The 20,415-nt window shown below is 41.0% G+C and overlaps 1 protein-coding gene across 2 annotated transcripts in view; it reads right to left on the minus strand.

The window, feature by feature from the left end:
* SLIT3 (slit guidance ligand 3) overlaps positions 1-20,415 on the minus strand; it is a 588,416-nt gene that overhangs the window by 521,064 nt on the left and 46,937 nt on the right. For both annotated transcript variants that reach the window (XM_036884704.2, XM_036884703.2), the window contains exon 3: positions 16,923-16,994. In XM_036884704.2, coding sequence (XP_036740599.2) covers positions 16,923-16,994 — 72 coding nt within the window. The remainder of the gene's footprint in view (positions 1-16,922; positions 16,995-20,415) is intronic.

Consider the following 20,415-nt stretch of genomic DNA (forward strand, 5'->3'; position numbering starts at 1 on the left):
AATAGTCTGTTGTCATTATATATGGACATTTGTGTGGCTCTGATTCACATTTTATAAAATCTGGTTCACAGTTTATTCCTTTAAGAAGTATTCAATTGAATTCTGGCTTTGGTGTCAAAAGTATGCTGGAAAACCATCAACAAAACAAAAAGGCAACCTATGGTATGGGAGAATAAATTCATAAATGATACATCTGATAAGTGACTGATATCCAAAAAAAACCTCATATGACTCAACATCAAAACAAAACAAACCATACAAATAACCCAATTAAAAAATGGGCAGAGGACCTAATAGACATTTTCCCAAAGAAGATATACAGATAGACAAAAGGCACATGAGAAGATGCTCCACATCACTGATCATTAGGGAAATGTTCATCAAAAGCACAATGAGATATCACTTTACACTAATTAGAATGACCTGTGTCCAAAAAAACAAGAAATAACAAGTGTTGACAAGGATGTGGAGAAAAGGAAACTCTCCAACACTGACGGTGGGAATGTTAATTGGTGCACCCATTATGGGAAACAGTATGGAGATTCCTCAAGAAGCTAAAGATAGAAATACCATTTGATCCAGTAATTCCACTTCTAGGAGCTTACCCAAAGAAAAAATTCCAATTTGCAAAGATATATGCACCCCTATGTTTATCAATGCATTATTTACAATGGCCAAGATATGGAAGCAACCTAAGTGTCCATCAATAGATGAATGGATAAAGATGTGGTACATATATATGATGGATTTTTATTCAGCCATAAGAAAGAAAGAAATCTTGTCATTTGTGACAACACAATGGACCTAGAGGGTGTTATGCTAAGTGAAATAAGCCAGGTGGAAAAAGACAAAAAGCATATGATTTCACTTACAAGTGTAATCTAAAAACAAAACAAAATGAACAAAACAGCAAAACAGACCCTGAGAAGTGACTGGCGGTTACCATAGGGGAGGGTTTGGGGTGAGTGCGTGAAATAGGTGAAGGGGATAAAGAGACACCAAATCCCAATCATAATATCAGTTAGTCACAGGGATGGAAGTACAGCATAGAAACTATAGTCAATAGTTCTGTAGTATTTTCCTATGTTGACAGATAGTAACTGTACTAGTTGGGGTGAGCATCTAATAATACAGATAATTGTTGAATCACTATGTTGTATACTTGAAACCAATATAATATTGTTTATCAAGTATATTTCAATAAAAAAAAGTATGCAGAGAGTCAGATTTTCTTTCCATTGCAAGTGCCTACTGGATTGAATGCTTAAGGATATTTTTCCTAAAATGTAATAGTTTTATTAGAATATGTTTTGATTTTGAACTCCCAGGGTATATTTCCCCAGGCATTCTGTGTCCTTTCAATATGCACCTTCACATCTTTTACTTCAGGAAATTTTCGTTCTATTTGTTTTATTTTGTCACCTTGCTTCAGTTTTCTTCCTCAAAGATTTATAATCTAAGTGTGTTAAGGCTCCTTTGACTTCTCTATCACTTTCTTTTAAATCCTTTTCATCTCTATATTAAATTCTTATTGTTTTTTAAAAACATACCTTTCCATCTCTCTGAAAGCATTGTCCATTCCATTTATCTGCTCTCGGATTCCATCTAGATTAGTATACATGTAGTACTTTTGGTGTAAAACAACACCAACATTTATTTTGCTTATGAAGCTGTAATTTAAGCAAGGCTTGGCAACAGTAAACTTTTAAAAAAATGTACTGTTTCAATTAGGATAACTTTTGCTGTACATAAAAATTGGGAAAATAATACAGAGCAATCTCATAAAATCCACTCTTAGTTTCTCCTATAATTAATATCCTATATTAGTATAGTATACTTGTCACAATTAATGAACCAATATTGATTCATTATTATTAACTAAGGTCAATACTTCATTCAGATTCCCTTAGTTTTTACTTACATCTTTCTTCTGTGTTAGGATACCATCCAGGATGTTACACTACATTTATTTTTAATGTTAGTTTTAATTTTTTTTCACATCACATTTAGTCATCATGTCTCCTAATGCTCCTTTTGGCTGCATCAGTTTCACTGACTTTTCTTGTTTGATGACCTTAACAGTTTTGAGGAGAACTGTTCAGGTGTTTTTAAGAATGTCCCTCAATTGGGAGTTGTCTGATGTTTTACTTGTTAGACTGGAGCTACGGGCTTTTGAGATGAAGATCACAGATGTACACTGCTATTTGCATTACATCTTATCAAAGATAGATACTATCAACATGACTTACCACTTTTGATATTGACCTTGGTCACATGGCTGAGGTAGTGTGTGTGATATTTCTCCACTGTACGGTTATTATTCCCTGCCCTCCCCTTGGCACACAGTACTCACATGAAAGAAGTCACAATGCAAAGCCCACATTTAAGGAGTGGAGAGTTATGCTCCACCTCTCTGAAGGCAGAAAATCTACATCAATTTCTCAGAATTTTTCTGCATTGGAAATTTCTTCTTTCCTGATGTATTTATTTATTCAAGAATATTTATATCAATGTGGATTCATAGATATTTATGTCATATTTTAGTTATAATCCAGTACAAATGTATTTCTTTTGTTGCTGAAATTGTGTCAGCTTTGGCTCCTGCAGTTTGCTCCTGTGTCCTTCGACATACTCCTGGAATTATGATTTTTTTCCTAAAGCATTTCCTTTCTGACACGACCAATTTCATGCCCCAGTCCTAGACTCAACCCATTTCTCCCAGATGTCTTAGTCCCTGTTTATTGGAGAACAATATCAGAAACCAAGATCTGGGCCCTAGGCATGTTCATTGCTACTGCAGTGTTATTGCTTCAAGGCCCTCTTGCTAATGGAGCAAGGAAATATTTGCTGTGTACAAACCTATGTATATTCACATATCAATAAGTGTTTCTATGTATCTATCCATATATATTAAGTGACAACATCTCTGTTAGACTAAATATTTGTTCATACTGCTATCTCCAACTCTAATCCATTACCACATGGATCATCATAGCTTTCTCCATTGCTTGTCTCTAACCACCCATTTCAACAGTGAGAAACCTGTCCCCACCATCCACCCTTGTTCAGTTCTAATATACATGTATAGTGATATCAGAACTGTTAAGCCACACCCCTGTGGGAACAACTTTGTCAACCTGAATACAGTTCTTCTGTGCTGGTCCCTTTGCCTTCAGTCTCACAGACTCCACTCATTTCCAAATCTACTTAGGTTGGCACCTTTCTCCCCATCACCTTCAACGAGGTTAATTCATATATTCATTACAGTGTGTATTCTATTTTGGGATCCTCCAATTTCTTGAATAATTAAAAAAATTCACATGCATTAAGGCTCACTCTTTGTGCTGTAAAATTCTTTGAGTTTTAGTCAATGCATATGTCATGTATCCACTAGTTCAGTGTAATATAGCATAGTTACACCATCTTAAGCCCCTCCTTTCCTACACTAAACCTATTCACCCTCCATTCTCTCTTCTTCCTTGAACCCCTACAACCACTGATGGGGATTTTAAGACTTGACTTTGTTTAGCTTTGTAAGAAACTTAAACTATCTTCCAAAGTGACTATAACATCTTGCACTCTGAGCAGCAATAAATTAGAGTTCCTGTTACTCTGCCTCCTCACCAGTGATTAGTATTATCAGTTCTTAGTATTTTAGCCATTCTAACTAAAGTGTGTAGTGGTATTTCTTTAATTTGCATTGTCCTAATGAAAAAGATGTTGAAAATTTCTTCACATGCAATTTGCCATCTATACATCTTATTTGGTGCATTGTGCCTCTTCAAATATTTTACCTATTTCTTTTTCTTTAGGGGATGGGGGTTTGTTTTCTTACTCCTGACTTTTGAAAGTTGTTTGTGTATTTTGTATAAAGTCCTTCATTAGATACACATTTTGCAAAAGTTTCTCCCAGTCTGTGATTTGTCTTTCTATTCTCCTAGCAGTGCCCTTTGCAGAACAGAAGTTTTTATTTTTAACAAAGTTCAATTGACCAATTTCTTTCATGGATGCTTTTGGTATTAAATGAAAACAAAACTCATCTCCAAATCCGAGGTCATGTAGATTTTTTTCTCATATGCCTTCTTCTAGAAGTTTTATGGTTTTACATTTTATATTTAAGTCTATGATCCATTTTGAATTAAATTTTATATATGATTTCAGGTTTGTGTCTAGGTTCGATTTTCTACATGTGAACATTCAATTGTCCCAGAGCCTTTTATTGTAAAGGCTGTTTGTTCCTTCTCCATTAAATTGTCTTCACACCTTTGTCAAAAAAAACAGTTGACTATATTTGAATGGGTCTATTTCTGGGCTTTCTATTCTGTTCCATTAATTTATATGCCTGTTATTTTACTAGTACCATGCTGTCTTGATTACTGTAGCTTCATAGTAAGTCTTAAAACTGGATAGTATAATTTTGTGAAGTTTGTTCTTCCATATTGGCATTATTTATTTTGAAATGACTTCTTTTATTTCTGAATGGTTTCTTGAGCTATTTGCCCCTTCTCTCAAATCCCACTTTTCTCTAATCTTCTAATATCTGAATTTTTAAAATTGAGGTTCATGTTCTTCTTTTATAGTTTATAAGATCCTAAATTTAAAAAATAAAATAAAATAAAATAAAAAAGATCCTAAATTTGTAGCTAGTTTAGAACTATTCTATCACAGTTTTCATACATTTTGTGGGTACTTCTATCTTGCATGTTTTCATTGTTTCTAGGAAGGTTAGTATACCTCTCATTTTTTATTTTTCTTATAAAAAACATTTTGTGTGAACTTCAGTCATAATCCTTTTGGCTGCTTATTTCTCAGATGAAAGAGATTCCCTGTAGTTTTATATGAGGGCAGGGGTGGGGGATTGATAGCTTTTTTAGCTTCGAGCATCTATAGCTCATTCTTGGTGTTTTTGCATAAACTAACGAAAAATATGGCCTTGTATTTTTGAAAATCTGAGTCCTCTGGTGATTTCTAACACTTTCATCAAGACATTATTTTTTCATTTCTAGTATTGTTCCTGTTCTGATCAATTACTTCCAGAAATTTCTTATCAGTGCTAGGCTTGCTTTGAAAGAGCTGTGTTCCTGTTAGTTTAAAGAATTTTATGCGGCCCGGAACACTTCAAGTAATATCAGTCATTATGGGACCACGGTTCCTTGGATCTAATTAAATTCCCTTCTATTTTTGGCAGCTTTTCTTAGGTTGACACTGTATCCCAATGAGTATACACTGGTAATTTAAGCAATCTCCTTCTTTCCTTAGGACCATAAGAATTTCAGTTGCCTGCCCTCCTCTTTCTCCCACACAGATGAGACAACACAAGTCTGTACCCACTGGTTGTTTTCCCACCTACATACATCACAGGGCAAGGGTTTTCTAGGAAACTTTGTCTACTAGTTTTCTTGTAACTGTTGTTTGTATGTCTTTGGTTTGCTATCCTAGTTTTTCAGCATGATTTTAATTGGGGAGAGGGATTTTCAAATATTGTTCTGTCTCAAAGTGAGCCAAACTTGTAATATATTCTTTTTCATGTATTGCTGAATTCATTTTGCTAACATTTTGTTGGGAAATGTGTATAAAAATTCATGGACTATGTTGGTTTATAATTTTTCTTGAAATGTCCTTGTTGTGTTTTGCTATAAAGGTCATGCTACCCAAATGACAAATGTCTATTCTTTTTATAGAATGAGTTTATGTTAAATTGCTATTATTTATACCTTAAAACTTTGGTAAAATTTACTAGTGAAGCAATCTGAGCCTAGACAGTTCTTGGTGGAATGTTTTAAATAAGTACTTAATTTCTTTAACAGATACAGGACTACACAGACTTTCTATCTCTTCTTGTTTCAGTTTTCAATTTCACTTCATCTTTAAAATCATTTCAATGAAATTGTTCAAAATCTGCTTTTATTATCATGTAATCTTTGTAAAATCCAGTTATGTCTCCCCTTTTTTATCCTTTATATTGATTATTTGGTCTCTTTGCTTTTTGTTTCCTAACCAGTCTTGCCAGTTTTTATAATTTTATTAATTGTTTCAATAAATAAAGTTTGGCTTTTTAGAGTTGTTCTATTTGTATACCTTCCTATTTTATATATTTCTGCTTTCATTAATTTCCTTTCTTCTTCTTTGTTATTCTTTCTCTGGCTCCCTAAGATGGATACTTGCATCAAGATTTTAGTCTTACTTCTTTTAAAATATATATTATATATAACATATATAAAATTAGACAGTGACTTCAATGGGGGTGTGTAGGGGGACTTGATAATATGGGTGAATGTTGAAATCACAATGTTGTTCATGTGAAACCTTCATAAGATTGTGTATCAATAATACCTTAATTAAAAAAAAAGAATATTCACAACACAACCTTAAAAAAACATATATCATAAGTTAAATGACATAGCTAAAAGTTTTATGTTTCCTTCTGAGCATGGCTTTGGCTGCAATCCACACATTGTGATACATTGTGTTTATTAGCATTCAGAAAAATATATCTTTCAATTTCCACTGTGATACGTCCTTTGACTCAGAAATTATTTAAAAATATACTACTTGACTTCCAAATATTGAAACATTCTACTTAGTGTTTTCTTATTGACTTCATGAATTTTTCTGCTGTGGTCAAAGAAAATACTCCATACTATCTCAGTCCTTTGATATTTGTTTAGACCTGCTTTCTAGACCAGTAGCTGATAAAAGTTCCATAATCACTTGAAAACAATTTTTATTCTACACTTGCTGGTTGCAGTGTTCTCTAATAACAATTAGGTCACATGGGTAAACTTTGTCATTAAATATCCTGTATTATTACTAATAATTGTGTCTACTTGTTCTATTAATTATAAATATAGTATCTTAACTATGGTTATGAATTTGTCTATCCTTTTAGTTTTGTCAACATTTGCTTTATGTATTTTTTAGGCTATGTTTTTAGACACATACAAACATAGATTCACTATGTCTTTCTCATGTACTTACTACTTTATCACTATGAAATAGCCCTCTTTGCCTCCAATAATGTTCCTTGTTTGAAAGTCTGTTTTCTCTAGTATGAACAGAGCCACACCAACCTTCCTGTGGTCAGTGTTTTCATGGTATCATTTCTATTCTTCTGCTTTCAACTTTTCCCTGGTTTTGTTTAATGTTTCTCTTTTGTAAGAAACATAATTGCTGTTTGCTTTTTATCCAATCTGACATATCCTTTGTCTTTTAAATGGAAGATCAACCCATTTACATACAAAATATATGATACATTTTTCCTGCTGAAATGCATCATCTTACTATGTGTTTTCTCTTTGTCTCAATTTGTTCTAGTTCCTTTTTCTCTTCTTTTATCCTTTATTTGAATTAATCACATTTTTTTGGAATCATTCTATGTCCTTTTTCCATCTATTGGGTTGTTACATATTTTAAACTATTCTTTTTAGAGGCTAGCCTACACATTACAATACATCCTTGAATCAATGAGGCAGTAAGCATTAGCACTTTTTTGTCATTTCCTGGATAATTCAGAGATCCTAGAACACTTAAACTCCATTGACCAAACCCCCTCATCCCCAGTTTTTGAGTTACTGTTTCTAGCCTAAAATTCTTTTAATTTAGAACAGTCAACTCCCACTCTTTCATGACATTGGCTTTTTGAAGAGACCAGGGTAGTTGTTTTACAGAATGTCTCACCTACAGGATTTGTTTGTTTCCTCTTGGTCTCATTTAACTTGTTCCTTTATCCTGGAAACCAAAGATCAGATCTAGCTAAATTAGATTTAGAGTAAACATATGTAGCAACAAAACTTCATAGAAAATATATATATATTTTATCACAAAGGCAATGCTTTGAATTTATAGGACATAATTCTAACCTCGTAATACTGTTGTATGGATTAAACGAGATGGCATATGCCAAGTGTCTAAGATGCTATCTGATGCATAGTAGGTAAAAAGTGGAGTATCCCAACCTCAGCACTATTAATATTGTAATAATACTCATTGGGTAATTCATTGTTATAGGAGCTGCTCTGTGCATTGTGGAATTTTTAATAGCATTCCTGATCTCTACCCATACTTGTCAGTAGCAGCCTCCAGCAGAGACAACCAAAAATGTCTCCAGACATTACTAAGTATCTTCTGGGGAAGAAAACTGGTCCCAGTTCAGAACTTCTTGTATAGAACAAAAATCCAAGTATCGATCTCACAAGTATTTACAAGGCTTTGAGATTAAGAGTAAAAAAGATCACGATTCCTCACCTCCACATACTCATAGTTTCGGGGAGTGATAAACAGGCAAATAGGGTATTAAAATATAGTGTGATAAGTGCTATGATAGGAACAATCATATGTTGTTTTACAAGGAGATGCACCTAACTCAGCCCATAACAGGGGTCTTTTCATGGAGGAATACAGTTCTGATTTGAGACTTGAAGGACAGAATTCTTCCTCTGTTTCCATTAAGGCTCAAAATATCTAACCAATAATGACCATTCCAAATGAAAATCAACACTCCAAAGTGAATTATTAAAACCCACATAATTTCCATACCTAGAGGGTATTATGCTAAGTGAAATAAGTCAGACAGAGAAAGATAAATACCATACAATTTTGCTTAATCTCAATAGCAAACAAAAACAAAACAGAAATAGACTGATAACCACAGAAAACAGACTGGTGGTTGCCATAGGAGGGAAGGTGGAGAGTAGGCAAAATAGGCAAAGGGGGAAAAAAAGCTAATGTGGGTAAAATCACAATAGTTCCAGAATCTCTCACCTGGCCTTAGTCCATCTCCATATCAATAGGTGAGGACAAGGGGGAGCGAGGGCATACCTGGACCTGAGAGGCTGGGTGGGGTCCCTTTTTGCAGCCGGGTCACAAGAGACACAGGTGAACAGAAGTGGATGACTGCTTTTAAGGAATAAATGGGTTTCTCCTACTTTATTTCTCCCTTTGACTGATTTTTATTTCAAAGGTATTTTGCCCCAGAATTTTCCCCCCATAGTTACAACTGTCAGTAGTTGGCAGGACCTTCAAATCCAAAATCTGTCTTCATGGGTGTGACCCTTGGGCAGGCTGCCCTTAGAGATGGTGGGGAGATGCTCAGAACCTTCCCTGTGGATAGTGGGGAGGCCCCAGTGGCTGCAGCAGCAGAGGGTGCAGCTTCACCTGTTATTGTCCCCCTATCTGTGGGGCTTCCATTTGGGGAGCCCCTAGTGGGGAACTGGTCTAGGGTAAAGCACCTCCTGGTGTAGTGGGGTCTTCCCAGAATTGGGAAAGGGTGGAGACACCAGACGCTGTGGAATTAACCTTCTGTGAGAGAGAAGACTGCTGAGAGGCTGTGAATGGCCATGTAGCAGCTGGGATTGTGGGATGTCTGTTTCTAGAAATAGTGAAAAAGGTTATAGAAGAGAGAGAGAGACTTTGGCAAGAGACAGACACACTTCAGCATTTCTTGGAGGAGCTGAATGATGACCTATGGGATGCCCTTAAGAAAGAGGGACGGTTATTGAGAAGACCAGTCATGTTCCTGGAAGATACATTAGCAGCAAGGGAGGTGGCAGCTGGAGAATCTGCAGTGCAGGAGGCCATAGGGAAGGGGGAGGAGAGAGCGGTGCCCTCAGCCCTGGAGATGGTAGAGGAGATGTCAGGGGAGGGCCAATCTGTTGCCAAGGCCACTGCCGGAGGCACCAACCTCTCCAGTACTAAAGGCCTTGGAATTAAGAAAATAAAAATGCAACAATCATGGGATCCTCAGAGGGAGGAGCCACCCTCTCCCCAGGTTGTGGAGCACTCCATGCTCCACCCCTATACTCAGGATGAGCTGGTAGATATGAGTGTCCAGTATTGGCAGAAGCCATCAGAACCTTTGCCTATGTGCTTTTGTGTCTCTGGGATATGGGGGTGGAAAACATTGTGTCGGGTTCTGAAATGGGTAGACTGGCTTCCCTGATGACTCACTCTTCCCTCTGGCAGTAGTTGAAAAGTATCCATCACACCTCAGGGAACTGGGCATTTCTGGATTGGCTGACAGCAGCCATCAGGCAAGTTTGGCCTAATCAGGGTGATTTACCATACTTACCCACTAGCTGGAAAACGTATGCAGAGCTCCAGCAGGTGTTGTGGGAGTTGGCCATGAGAAATATCAATTATAATATGGACCTCCAGGGCCCTGATTAGGAATTGTTCACCTTAGGAATGAGAAATCTGGTGCTCCATATAGCTCCCCCATCTCTCTTTGGGTCCCTACTGACTATTCTTGCCCCCCACATAAGGCAACCCATAAGTGAGGCCATTTGTACTTTAGCAGATCTGGGAGAGGTTGAAACAACAAGAGCACAGAAGGAAGTATGTGCTATGACTAAAAGGAGAGGAGCAAAAGGCCCCATGAAGGTCTCGAGGACCCAGATGTGGGTTGATTTGATAAAGGCCAGGGTTGTGAAAGAATAACTTGATGGGCAGCCCAATAGGATCTAGTTAGAACTGTGGCACCAATTAAAGCCAGAGCAGCAGTTCCAGCCACTGAGGTCCAGGACACGGAAGCCAGAGGCAAAGTCTCATGTCTGGCCTCTGTCCCTGCAAGCCTTCCTGGGAGAGATTACTCAGGCTTTGTCTGGGCCCTTGCCCCTACAAGAGGAAGACTGGGCATCACAGTTTGACTGAGGCGGGGGAGTGTCAAGGCCCCCACCTTGGGGAATGTGATGGGGACCAGAGGCCAAATGTAAAATTAGCAATTCATTGGTCCCCTGTGAATGTACAACGTGTCCTGGCACTGGTGGACACAGGAGCTGAGTGTTCTCTAATTTATGGCAACCCTAAGTGATTTCCTGGGACCGTTGCTGTGATAGATAGCTATGGGGTAAGACAATTAGAGTGAAGAAAGTCCATTGGGGATAAGGCATTTAACCCCAAAGGAGTATACCATGTACATTTCTCCCATCCCTAAGTATATTTGGGGGGTAGATATCCTGCAGGGCCTGTGGTTACAGACCACTGCAGGTGAGTTCAGACTGAGGGTATGTGTGGTAAAGGCAGTTCTGAGGGGACATGTTAAGCACCCCCATGCAACTCTGCCTGTACCACAGCAGGTGACAAATACTAAGCAGTATAAATTGCCTGGGGGACACAAAGGAATTGCAGAAACTCTACAGAAGTTGGAGAAGGTGGGCATCATAAAGCCCATTCATCATCCTTTTAATTCCCCAGTGTGGCCAGTGAAAAAGCCAGATGGCTCCTGGTGTATGACTGTGGACTACAGGGAATTGAATAAAGTCACACACCTCTTGCATGCTGCTGTCCCCCCTATAGCAGCCTTTATGGACACCCTCAGTCATGAATTAGGGATGTATTATGTTGTGGACCTAATGCTTTCTTCTCTATTGGCATAGCACAGGAAAGTCAGAAACAGTTTGCATTCATGTGGGAAGGCCGGCAGTGGACATTCACTGTCCTTCCACAGGGATACCTCCACAGCCCCACCATTTGTCACATACCTGTAGCCCCAGACTTGGCCACATGGAAAAAAACACAAACAGTGTGGCTGTATCAGTACACTGATGATATCATGCTCATGTCTGATTCTCTTGCAGATTTAGTAGGGGCAGTTCCTAGACTGCTGCAACATCTACAGGAGAAATGATGGGCTGTGAACAGCACCAAGATTCAGGGACCTGGTTTGTCTGTAAAGTTCTTGGGGGTTTTCTGGTCAGGTAAAACTAAAGTTATCCCAGAAGCAGTCATAGACAAGGTCCAGGCTTTCCCTACCCCTACCACTGTGGCAGTATTACAAGAGTTTTGGGGTCTTATGGGCAATTGGAGAGTGTTTATCCTGCACTTGGCACAAATTCTGAAGCCCTTATACTGGCTGTTATGAAAGGGTATCACGTGGGACTGGGATGAGACATGTGCAGCTGCTTTTACTGCTGCTAAGTGGGCAGTCAAGGTAGTACAGACCTTGAGTATGATGGACTCATCAAGGCCCTGTGAGCTGGATGTTCATGTAACTGAAGATGGTTATGGATGGGGCCTTTGGCAGCAGCTTGAATGGACACTCCAACCTACTGGATTCTGGTCACAAGTATGAAAAGGAGCAGAGCTTTGGTACACCTTGACAGAGAAGCAACTGATTGTCATGTACCATGCCTTGCTGGCTATGGAGCCCATCACCGGAACAACTCATACCAAGGTAATAACCACCTACCCCATCATGGGGTGGGTGCAAGACTCGACCAAAGGCCATGGAGTGGTGTGGCACAGATGCCTACACTGGCTAAATGGGGTACATACTTTCAGTAGCATAGTGCCCTGTCTACTAGCCCCTTAAGTGGATAACCCCAACACTTATTGGGGTCAGTGACATATACCAGTGGAAAACAGGAAGAACTTGCTTTTGAGCCACGGGTAGCTGAGAGTCCTCATCAGGAGAGAAAAGCCCCTATACCTGAAGATGCTTGGTATACAGAAGGTCCAGTCATAGGCAGCCCCCAAAGTGGAGGGCTGTGGCTTTCCATCCTAAGACTGAGATAATATGGATGGAAGGTGGAGGGGAGAAGAGCAGTCAATGGGCTGAGTTGCAGACAGTATGGCTCATGATCACCCAGGAGCCCTCCCCTATAGCTGTCTGCACTGACACCTGGACCATCTATTGGAGCTTGACCCTGTGGCTACTGAAATTGTGCCATACCAACTAGATAGCTGGTCACCAGCCCCTTTGGGGGCAAGAGTTGTCACAAGATCTATGGGCCTTTGGTCAGACTAAGACTCTTACAGTATATCATGTGACTTGCCATTTGCCTTTGGCAACCCCAGTAAATGGTGAAGCAGACACATTGGCCCAGATGCATTGGCTAGAAGGAAAGCCTGCCTCTGATGTAGCCCAATGGTTACATCAGTGTTTGTTGCAGGTGGGGCAAAAGACAACGGGCTGTAGCCCATCGGTGGGGTTTGCCTTTGACCTCTGAAGAAATCAGCAGAGCCCAGAAGGAATGCATTCTGTGCTCTAAGAGGGACTTACACCAAGTCCCACAGCAACATGGGACAATAGTAAAGGGGCCAACACCCCTTGTCAGGTGGCAGAGAGACTATACTGGGCCTCTGCCTATATCAGAAGGATATCGGTATACCATGACTTGTGTGGACACGGCTACTGGACTGTTGGTTGCTTTTCCTGCATGTCATGTAGATTAGCAAATCACCAAAAGGGGCCTAGAGAATCTTTTTGCAGCCTATGGCCGGCTGCAGGTGATTGAGGCACCTGTTTTACTGGACATGCATTACAAGAATGAGTGCAGCAATTAGGAATGAAGTAGAAGTTTCATGTACCATATAACCCTACCAGGGCAGGCATGATAGAGGGGTACAATGGTTTGTTGAAATCTTGCCTGAAGTCAGACTCCAGTAGTCTATGGGGCTGGTCAATTAATTTATGGACAGTGCTTGGTGTTTGAATGAGAAGCCCTGAAAGGAGCCTTGAGCCCTGTGGGTACACTAACACAACTTGCTGCCTCTTCTATACAGTTATATGTGCAAACCAAAGAGGAGTTACTGAAGCCAGCATATGGCCAGCAGAGCAACATCCTGCTGCCAGCCCCAACTGCATTAAACCCTGGAGACTCTGTTGAGTAGACGTGGCCCTGGAAATTTTGACACATGGACCAGCTTGTGCTGGCCCTTCTGGCACCTTGGGTGAAAGGTCTGGAAGCTGGCCTCCTGTGTATTCCTGGAGTAACAGCAGAGTGGCCCCCAAAGATCACAGTAGTGTAACCAAAATGTCCAGAAGGTGAGAGCATCTTACAGGGAAGTTCCATTTTATCTTTATGGCCAGTGCATGTACCTCCCATAGCCCTAAATACTGACCCATCTGTAACTCCCACAGGGAGGGGGGTGAAAGTCTGGTATACTAGACCAGGATGAGATCCCATTCCTGCCACTGTCTTATCACAGGACCACTCTCCTGCATGCATCCTAATCCTGATGGACAAGATTTGCCTTGGGGATGGAGAGAAGTAGTCCATGTCCATATCAGGAGGTAATTACAAGGGGAAGTGAGGGCATATCTGGACCAGAGAGGTTGGATGGGGTCCCTTTCTGCAGCCAGATCACAAGAGACAGGCGAGCAGAAGTGGACGACTGTTTGTAAGCGATAAATGGGTTTCTTCCATTTTATTTCTCCCTTTGACTGATTTCGGTTTCAAACATATTTTGCCCTGGGCTGGGAAAATATTTTCCCCCTGGAGTTACAACTAATTAGTGAGAAAAAAAATATCCATATAATTTCCAACCTGTATTTGAGAGTATGATAAATAAAGATTAAACTACTATCAAAGTAGAGATGCAATCAGGAGTAAGTCAGGAATGAGAAGGAGAGATGGCATAATCAACCATCTAGTTCTTCAGTTTTTAATAGCAAGTAAATTATACTTCCCCATGGATTTCCATAGCTCTCAGTCTGGGGACAGACTGGATATCCACAACAAGATTAACACTAGTCAGTATAATGTCACACATACAACCCCTCTGGCTGACACTGAAAATCCTTAAAGGAGGGTAGCTACCCAGCTGTGCATTCTAGTCCAGCTGCCTGTTTCTGTTGCCTTCCTAACCAAGGACTTCTTCAGAGCACTTGCAGTATAAGTTAGACACTGGTCAGCTGTTCACTAAGCCTGTTTCCCCTACTTTCTGGGCATATAGCTCAACCACCTTTTCCAGCCTTCCCCAAAGCTTACTGTGGCCATGTAAATAATTCCCAGCTCAACGTAGGTAAGCACGAGGTGACAAGTACTCCTTCCAGGCCTCGCCCATGACACCCTCCATTGTACAGTCCTTCATGCTGTTTTCCCTTCACTGGCTCCATGCACTCAAACATGGGTACCTTGGAAGCTACAATTTAAAAATGGCGGAGCTAAGGGTTGGAAGGAGTATGTGTCCTTAAGTCTCCCCTGGGAGGAGAGAGACCCAGGAACACATTGGGTTTGAGATGAATAAGAGGTAAATTTCCACTGTGTCAAGCCATGAGATTGGAAGGTGTATCCAGTACAGCAGCTACACTGCTCTCCTAACACACCAGTGCAGGGAAATAGCCAGGCTTACCTTACAGTATTAGTCCCCTTAGTCTCTAAAGCATGCACAGAATTTCAGCCAGGGTCACCACGTGCCTTTTGCCAGACTTTTTCATTGATATTGCCTGAGTTAAATGGGTATGTGAGCAGCTATTTGCAGGGCCATTACTAAAGATCATACTTCATCTAATGTCTGTAGCACAGAAGTATGAAAGGCTTTGATGTCAGACAGATGTGGTTTTGAATCTTGACTCCCCCACCATCCAATAATTCTTTAGCTTCATCTCCCTGGGCCTCTGTTTCGTCATCTGTAAAATGAGGATAATAACACCTCCCAAGAATTTTGTGGGAATAAAATAAAAGATAGCATATAGAACACTGGCATAGTTCCTAGCATGTCAAAGGCATTGGATTAGTTCACTCTCAACAACTATGAAATTAATGAACTGGGAATTTATTTACCTTTCTAATCAGAAGATTAAGCAAGAGGTGGCCTTTTTCACAAAGGACTGTATATTTATCCTTCCATAAAAATGTTGATGATTTCATACAAAGGAAGCAGTTTCAACACATATTTATTTTTTCCTTGATGTGAATAAGGATAACTATTTAAGTTTTAAGAAACTTAAAAATAAATGTGTAAACAGATGCAATATTATTTTATAGTTTTTCCTTTGAAATAAATAAATGTTGTATTGCAAACCAACAGTTGAATGTGCTAACCTTTGACACAGAAAGAGAGTGATAAATGAAACTTCTCACACAACAGAGAGGAGTAAAGGACATTTCCAGGTTACACTCCTTCCCCTCCTGAGGGTGCCCCAGATGGAATGAATCCATGGGAAAAGACGGAAGATCACACACCTAACAAGTTGGTGGCAGGCCCTCCACCCTATCCAGGTCCATCTCTTTGGATGAGATTTGGCAACAGGACAGGTAAATAGAGCGTGATCCTTCTAGGTAAGCTGAGGGAGCAGTAAGCTATTGCAGTCCCAACCCCAGCTGCAGGAGGAGGCTGAAATGCCAGGTCAACCAGGTTGTGGAGGGAAGCATGGAAGAGAGCTGCCTATCAGCATGACTAAGTGCTCTTGGGGACAATCCCCACTTAAAGGACAGAAAGCAAATATCCAGATGTTAGGGACTACGAGATGTGATTCACCAAGGAAGGGTAAACCTGCCCACTTAACCATCTGAACTTCCCCTCTCATCAAAGTAACCTAAGAGTTTTCTGCAAAAGCATTAATCCACAAAACAAATGGAGGCTCCATCCAGCTTCTATTCCCACCCCTGTTCCTCTCTCCCTGTCAGAGTTAGAACATCGGCCTATTTTTAAACCGCTGGCAACGCATTCTCTCATAGAAATGTGTGGGCTTCCTGACACAGGCTGATGCTCACTCGGAGAAGATACAGGCACGGCAAAGGCTTTGCCAGTTCGCCTGTCCCTCCTCTCCCACAAGAATGGGGTTGAGGGGGCTAAGGGAGGAGCAGGCCTGGGAGGGGGAGCCTGCTACCCATGCAGAGGAGAAGGGAGTATCTGTCGCTGGTTTCCATGACAGGGACAATGAACTGCAGGCATCCTTCCTCTGCAAAGGGGAAGGCTGAGGCTTGGGCAAGAACCAGCCCCATACAGATATCAACAGAAACAGCTCAAGTCTGGGAAGAGAAAAACAAACCCCAGATGTGAATTCTAGCATCTACTAAAGAAAAAGAGCTTAAGTGGATCTCAATGTTTCTTTAACATGCATCTAATGTGCTTTAAATATAATAGCAAACATTTCATTAAACATTGCAGACGTTTTTTGCAAGATCGCAATGAAGACAATTTAAAAAACAAAACAAAACAAAACCCAAGACCTTTTAAAAAAGGTCTGCTGTACTTACAATCGCTCCAGCTGCTTCAGCTCCTGGAAGGCACCTCTCTCGATGACGCTGACCTGGTTGTCTTCCAGATGCCTAGAACCACAGAGGCAGCAACGGTCAAGGACAGGTGGAACACAGGGGTCCTCACACTAGGTTCAGGCCATGCGGGCATGGTCACTCAGCCCATCTCATGACCCTCTGCCCCCGCACCCAGCCCCCAGCCCCCAGCCCCCAGCCCAGATCAGTCTAGTAGGACAGGATAATTCACATCCCAGCTTGGCGTCACGGTAACCAGGGTTTTGCCGCCTGCACATTTCTACCTGACAGATTGGTTTCCATGCCTCTATTTTAAGAATGTTCTCAGCAAATGTCCCCCCAAGCACTACAGGATGTTGCACAGAAAAAGAAGAGGTAAAAGCTGCTTCTTATAAAAAACGCACACATATTCAGCATCTCTTCCCTCAGAGCTCCCTCCTCTAAGGATTCAAAACACTTCATTGAAAAGGGCCTTCTCTGCACACCCTGTCTCTGGGTCACCTCACAGAAAGGGGGAAGCTATTGTTGACAACCGTCTGTGCCAGGAACTCCATGTGCCCAGGACTTGGCTGTTCCCACCATGGGGGTGATGGGCACAAAAGCTTGTTCTCCCAACTCAGGCTCAGATGACCTCTGACATCCTCCATGCAGGTGATTAAAAAAACCTCAATACTCGGCTTATGTGAGTGTGATTCATGCATGTGATACATCCCAAGAATTGAGCATACAATGAAACATTTCTTTCCCTAACTTAAAAAGAAAACATGGCAGCTTAAAATGGATTCACTTAACAGTAGGGAAGGAAAGCAGTAAGGCTGCATAGTTTCCATCCAGAGCTGACTGGTGGCTGAGCAGAATTTAGGGTGATGCAGTTATGATTGAAGGATATTTCTTTGAAAGGTGGGGTTTAGGAAGGGCATGGGTTCCTCTGGATTATACAGCAGGAGAGGTGCCCGAAGCACCTGAAGGGAGAGCAGAAGGAAGGAAGAGTGACCTTGAGGAAGGTAGGCCTTATTTCATTTCCTTCCATGACAGCCCTCCACCTCTGTGCCATGTCATCTCTCGCACTTCTTAGGTTTACCACTCAGGCCCTTGCATTTATTTTCAAGTCTATCCTTCCCACTAGGCCTAAGGGCCAAGAGAGGAAGGACTTCTGTTAATCTTCATACCCCAACCCTAACCCAGTTGCCTATCACAACAGCCACTTAATAAAGACTTACTGAATGAATGAAAAACTAAAGAGGACTTTGGACCACAGCACATACTGATTTTATGTCAAGGTAAAGGCTTGTCTAGGACACATGAATTTCTGCCTTAGACCACCAGAGTAATAGGGGTATTTTCAATGAGATTTTACACTTTTGTGACTGTCGCAAACAATTAAAAATCAGGATATTTCACACACACACACACACACACACACACACACACACACACCATAAAAGAAACTCCTTTTGAAAAATCAGCTCTTGTATTTCCAAATATCAACAACTGGCCAGAATCCAGTAGGTGTCAGGCAGGGCACATGGCTCCCCCGGTTGCCACAGTCCACACCCACTCTGATTCACACAGGCATGTTACATCTGGGCCCTGTAAGCTGTGCCCTTATAGGTCCTCACTTAACAGGTAGGACCACCATGGAGCAGAGGTTAAGAGACTTGTCCAAGGAGAAATGATTTGTATAAAGTCGCTCAGCTAGCTGGGGTTGACTCTAACTCCCAGTCTGGCGTGCTTGCCAGATTTGATTGGGAATCCCTTTCCTGCTTTCTTACCAGCTGGTGGTGTAACAGTGGGATATCTAGTCAACCTCTCTGAGCCTCAGTTCCCTCTTTCAAAATAGAAAAAATAAAACATCTCAAAAGTCCTCATGAGAATAAAAATGGAATAAAGTATGCCAATTACCCAGCCCAGATCTGGAGTACAATCAAAGGCATCATACATGTTCTTTTCCTTCCCTTCTCTTCCTTTCCATTCCACCATATGGCAAGGAGGGCTTTGGAATGCTAACAGACTCACACTAGCACATCTTGCTAAACAAGGAACCAGTTCAATATTAGTGACTGGGGGTTGGTTCATCTGGGTTTTTACTATCAATCGACCCATCACAGAGCTTGTTATTCCTTCCCAATTATAACAAGGAGCAACACTAGGGTGGTTGAGTGTCACATTCCCTCTGGGTTTCCAAAAGAGTTTAACTCCAACCTCCTATGATGAATCTCTAAGTTCTGTACTAATTAATCTAACACTACTAGCTTCTTTCAGAAAGAGGAGTAGAAAAAATGCGAATATACCTGTATCAAATGCCTGCCCCTCCTCCACTTGGCTCATACCTGGGAGGTTTAACATTCAGTGGCCTCATCAAGAAGCTTCTTTGTCTCTGGCTTCCTACTGGGTTTAGTCAATGGGGGGCACCAGCAGGAGCCAAGAAATGAGGAGCAGAGTGAAGTTGGGTATTTATTCCCAGCTCCCTCCCTGCCAAGTCATTTCAGGTTCACTGTGTGCCACTACCTAAGACCACAGGTAGAGCCTCTACCTAAGACAACAGGCAGTCCTGACCTTTTGTGGGCTTAGGTAACCACTTCCTCCCTCTGCTCCTTGAGGCCCCCAGGGCAGTCATGGTGCCCTATTTCATTGTCAGCTCCAGAGTGCAGGATCTCTTCTTGGTGTCTCTTAACCTTGCCCATACCTTTGTAAATAATTCTTTATTTAGCTCTCTTCACTTGTTCTGTGTGAGTGTCATCTCTTTCCTGCTGGGATCCTGACTAGTAAGGGAGCTAGGGCTCCTTCTAGACCTACTCGCTAGATCTATAGAAGTCCAGCCTGGTACCTCCTGTCCTTTAAAGGCTCAGTAGCCAACATCTGATGAATTAGTGAGTCAAGGACTGAATAAGCTTTGAATATCCCATCCAGATTTGTAGGCTGAGATGCATTTCTGGAGCTTGTGCTAATGCCATAGATAACAACTCTCATTATACTGACCAGACTCGGGAGGTAAGGGGGATCCAACAAAGGTGGATTCCCAGAAGGACTGTCCATGGCGTGAGTCTGTTCTGCATTACAGGAACACTTGGCAGTGTTATTTATTGATTTTTTTCAGTTTTAACACTGGATCAGAATAGGAATCACCCCATGTATTGATGGCTGAGGTGGAGTTTAACTCCTTTATTAACCCCATTTGGGATAAAGCTGCTTCCACATTGTGGACATGGCAAAACTCTTGCAACAGACTACTAAGAAAGGGAATATAATTGATACTATCGCAAGAGACCTTTTCCTACTTCTACCCCATGGGACAGAGGATTGTTATGTGCAGTTCTTGTGTCTTTTCCATGAATGCACCGCATTTGGGAAAATTGCCTTTGGATGAGGCTGAAGTTACCCAGTCTCCACTTTATCTGCTTTTGCCCATTCACCTGCACTGAATTAATAGTTCTGCATGGAAATAGGTGGCAAGCTCAAATTATTCAAGACTATTGAG

Source organism: Manis pentadactyla, chromosome 2 (assembly GCF_030020395.1).
Source record: "Manis pentadactyla isolate mManPen7 chromosome 2, mManPen7.hap1, whole genome shotgun sequence".
In the NCBI taxonomy this organism is placed as follows: domain Eukaryota; kingdom Metazoa; phylum Chordata; class Mammalia; order Pholidota; family Manidae; genus Manis; species Manis pentadactyla.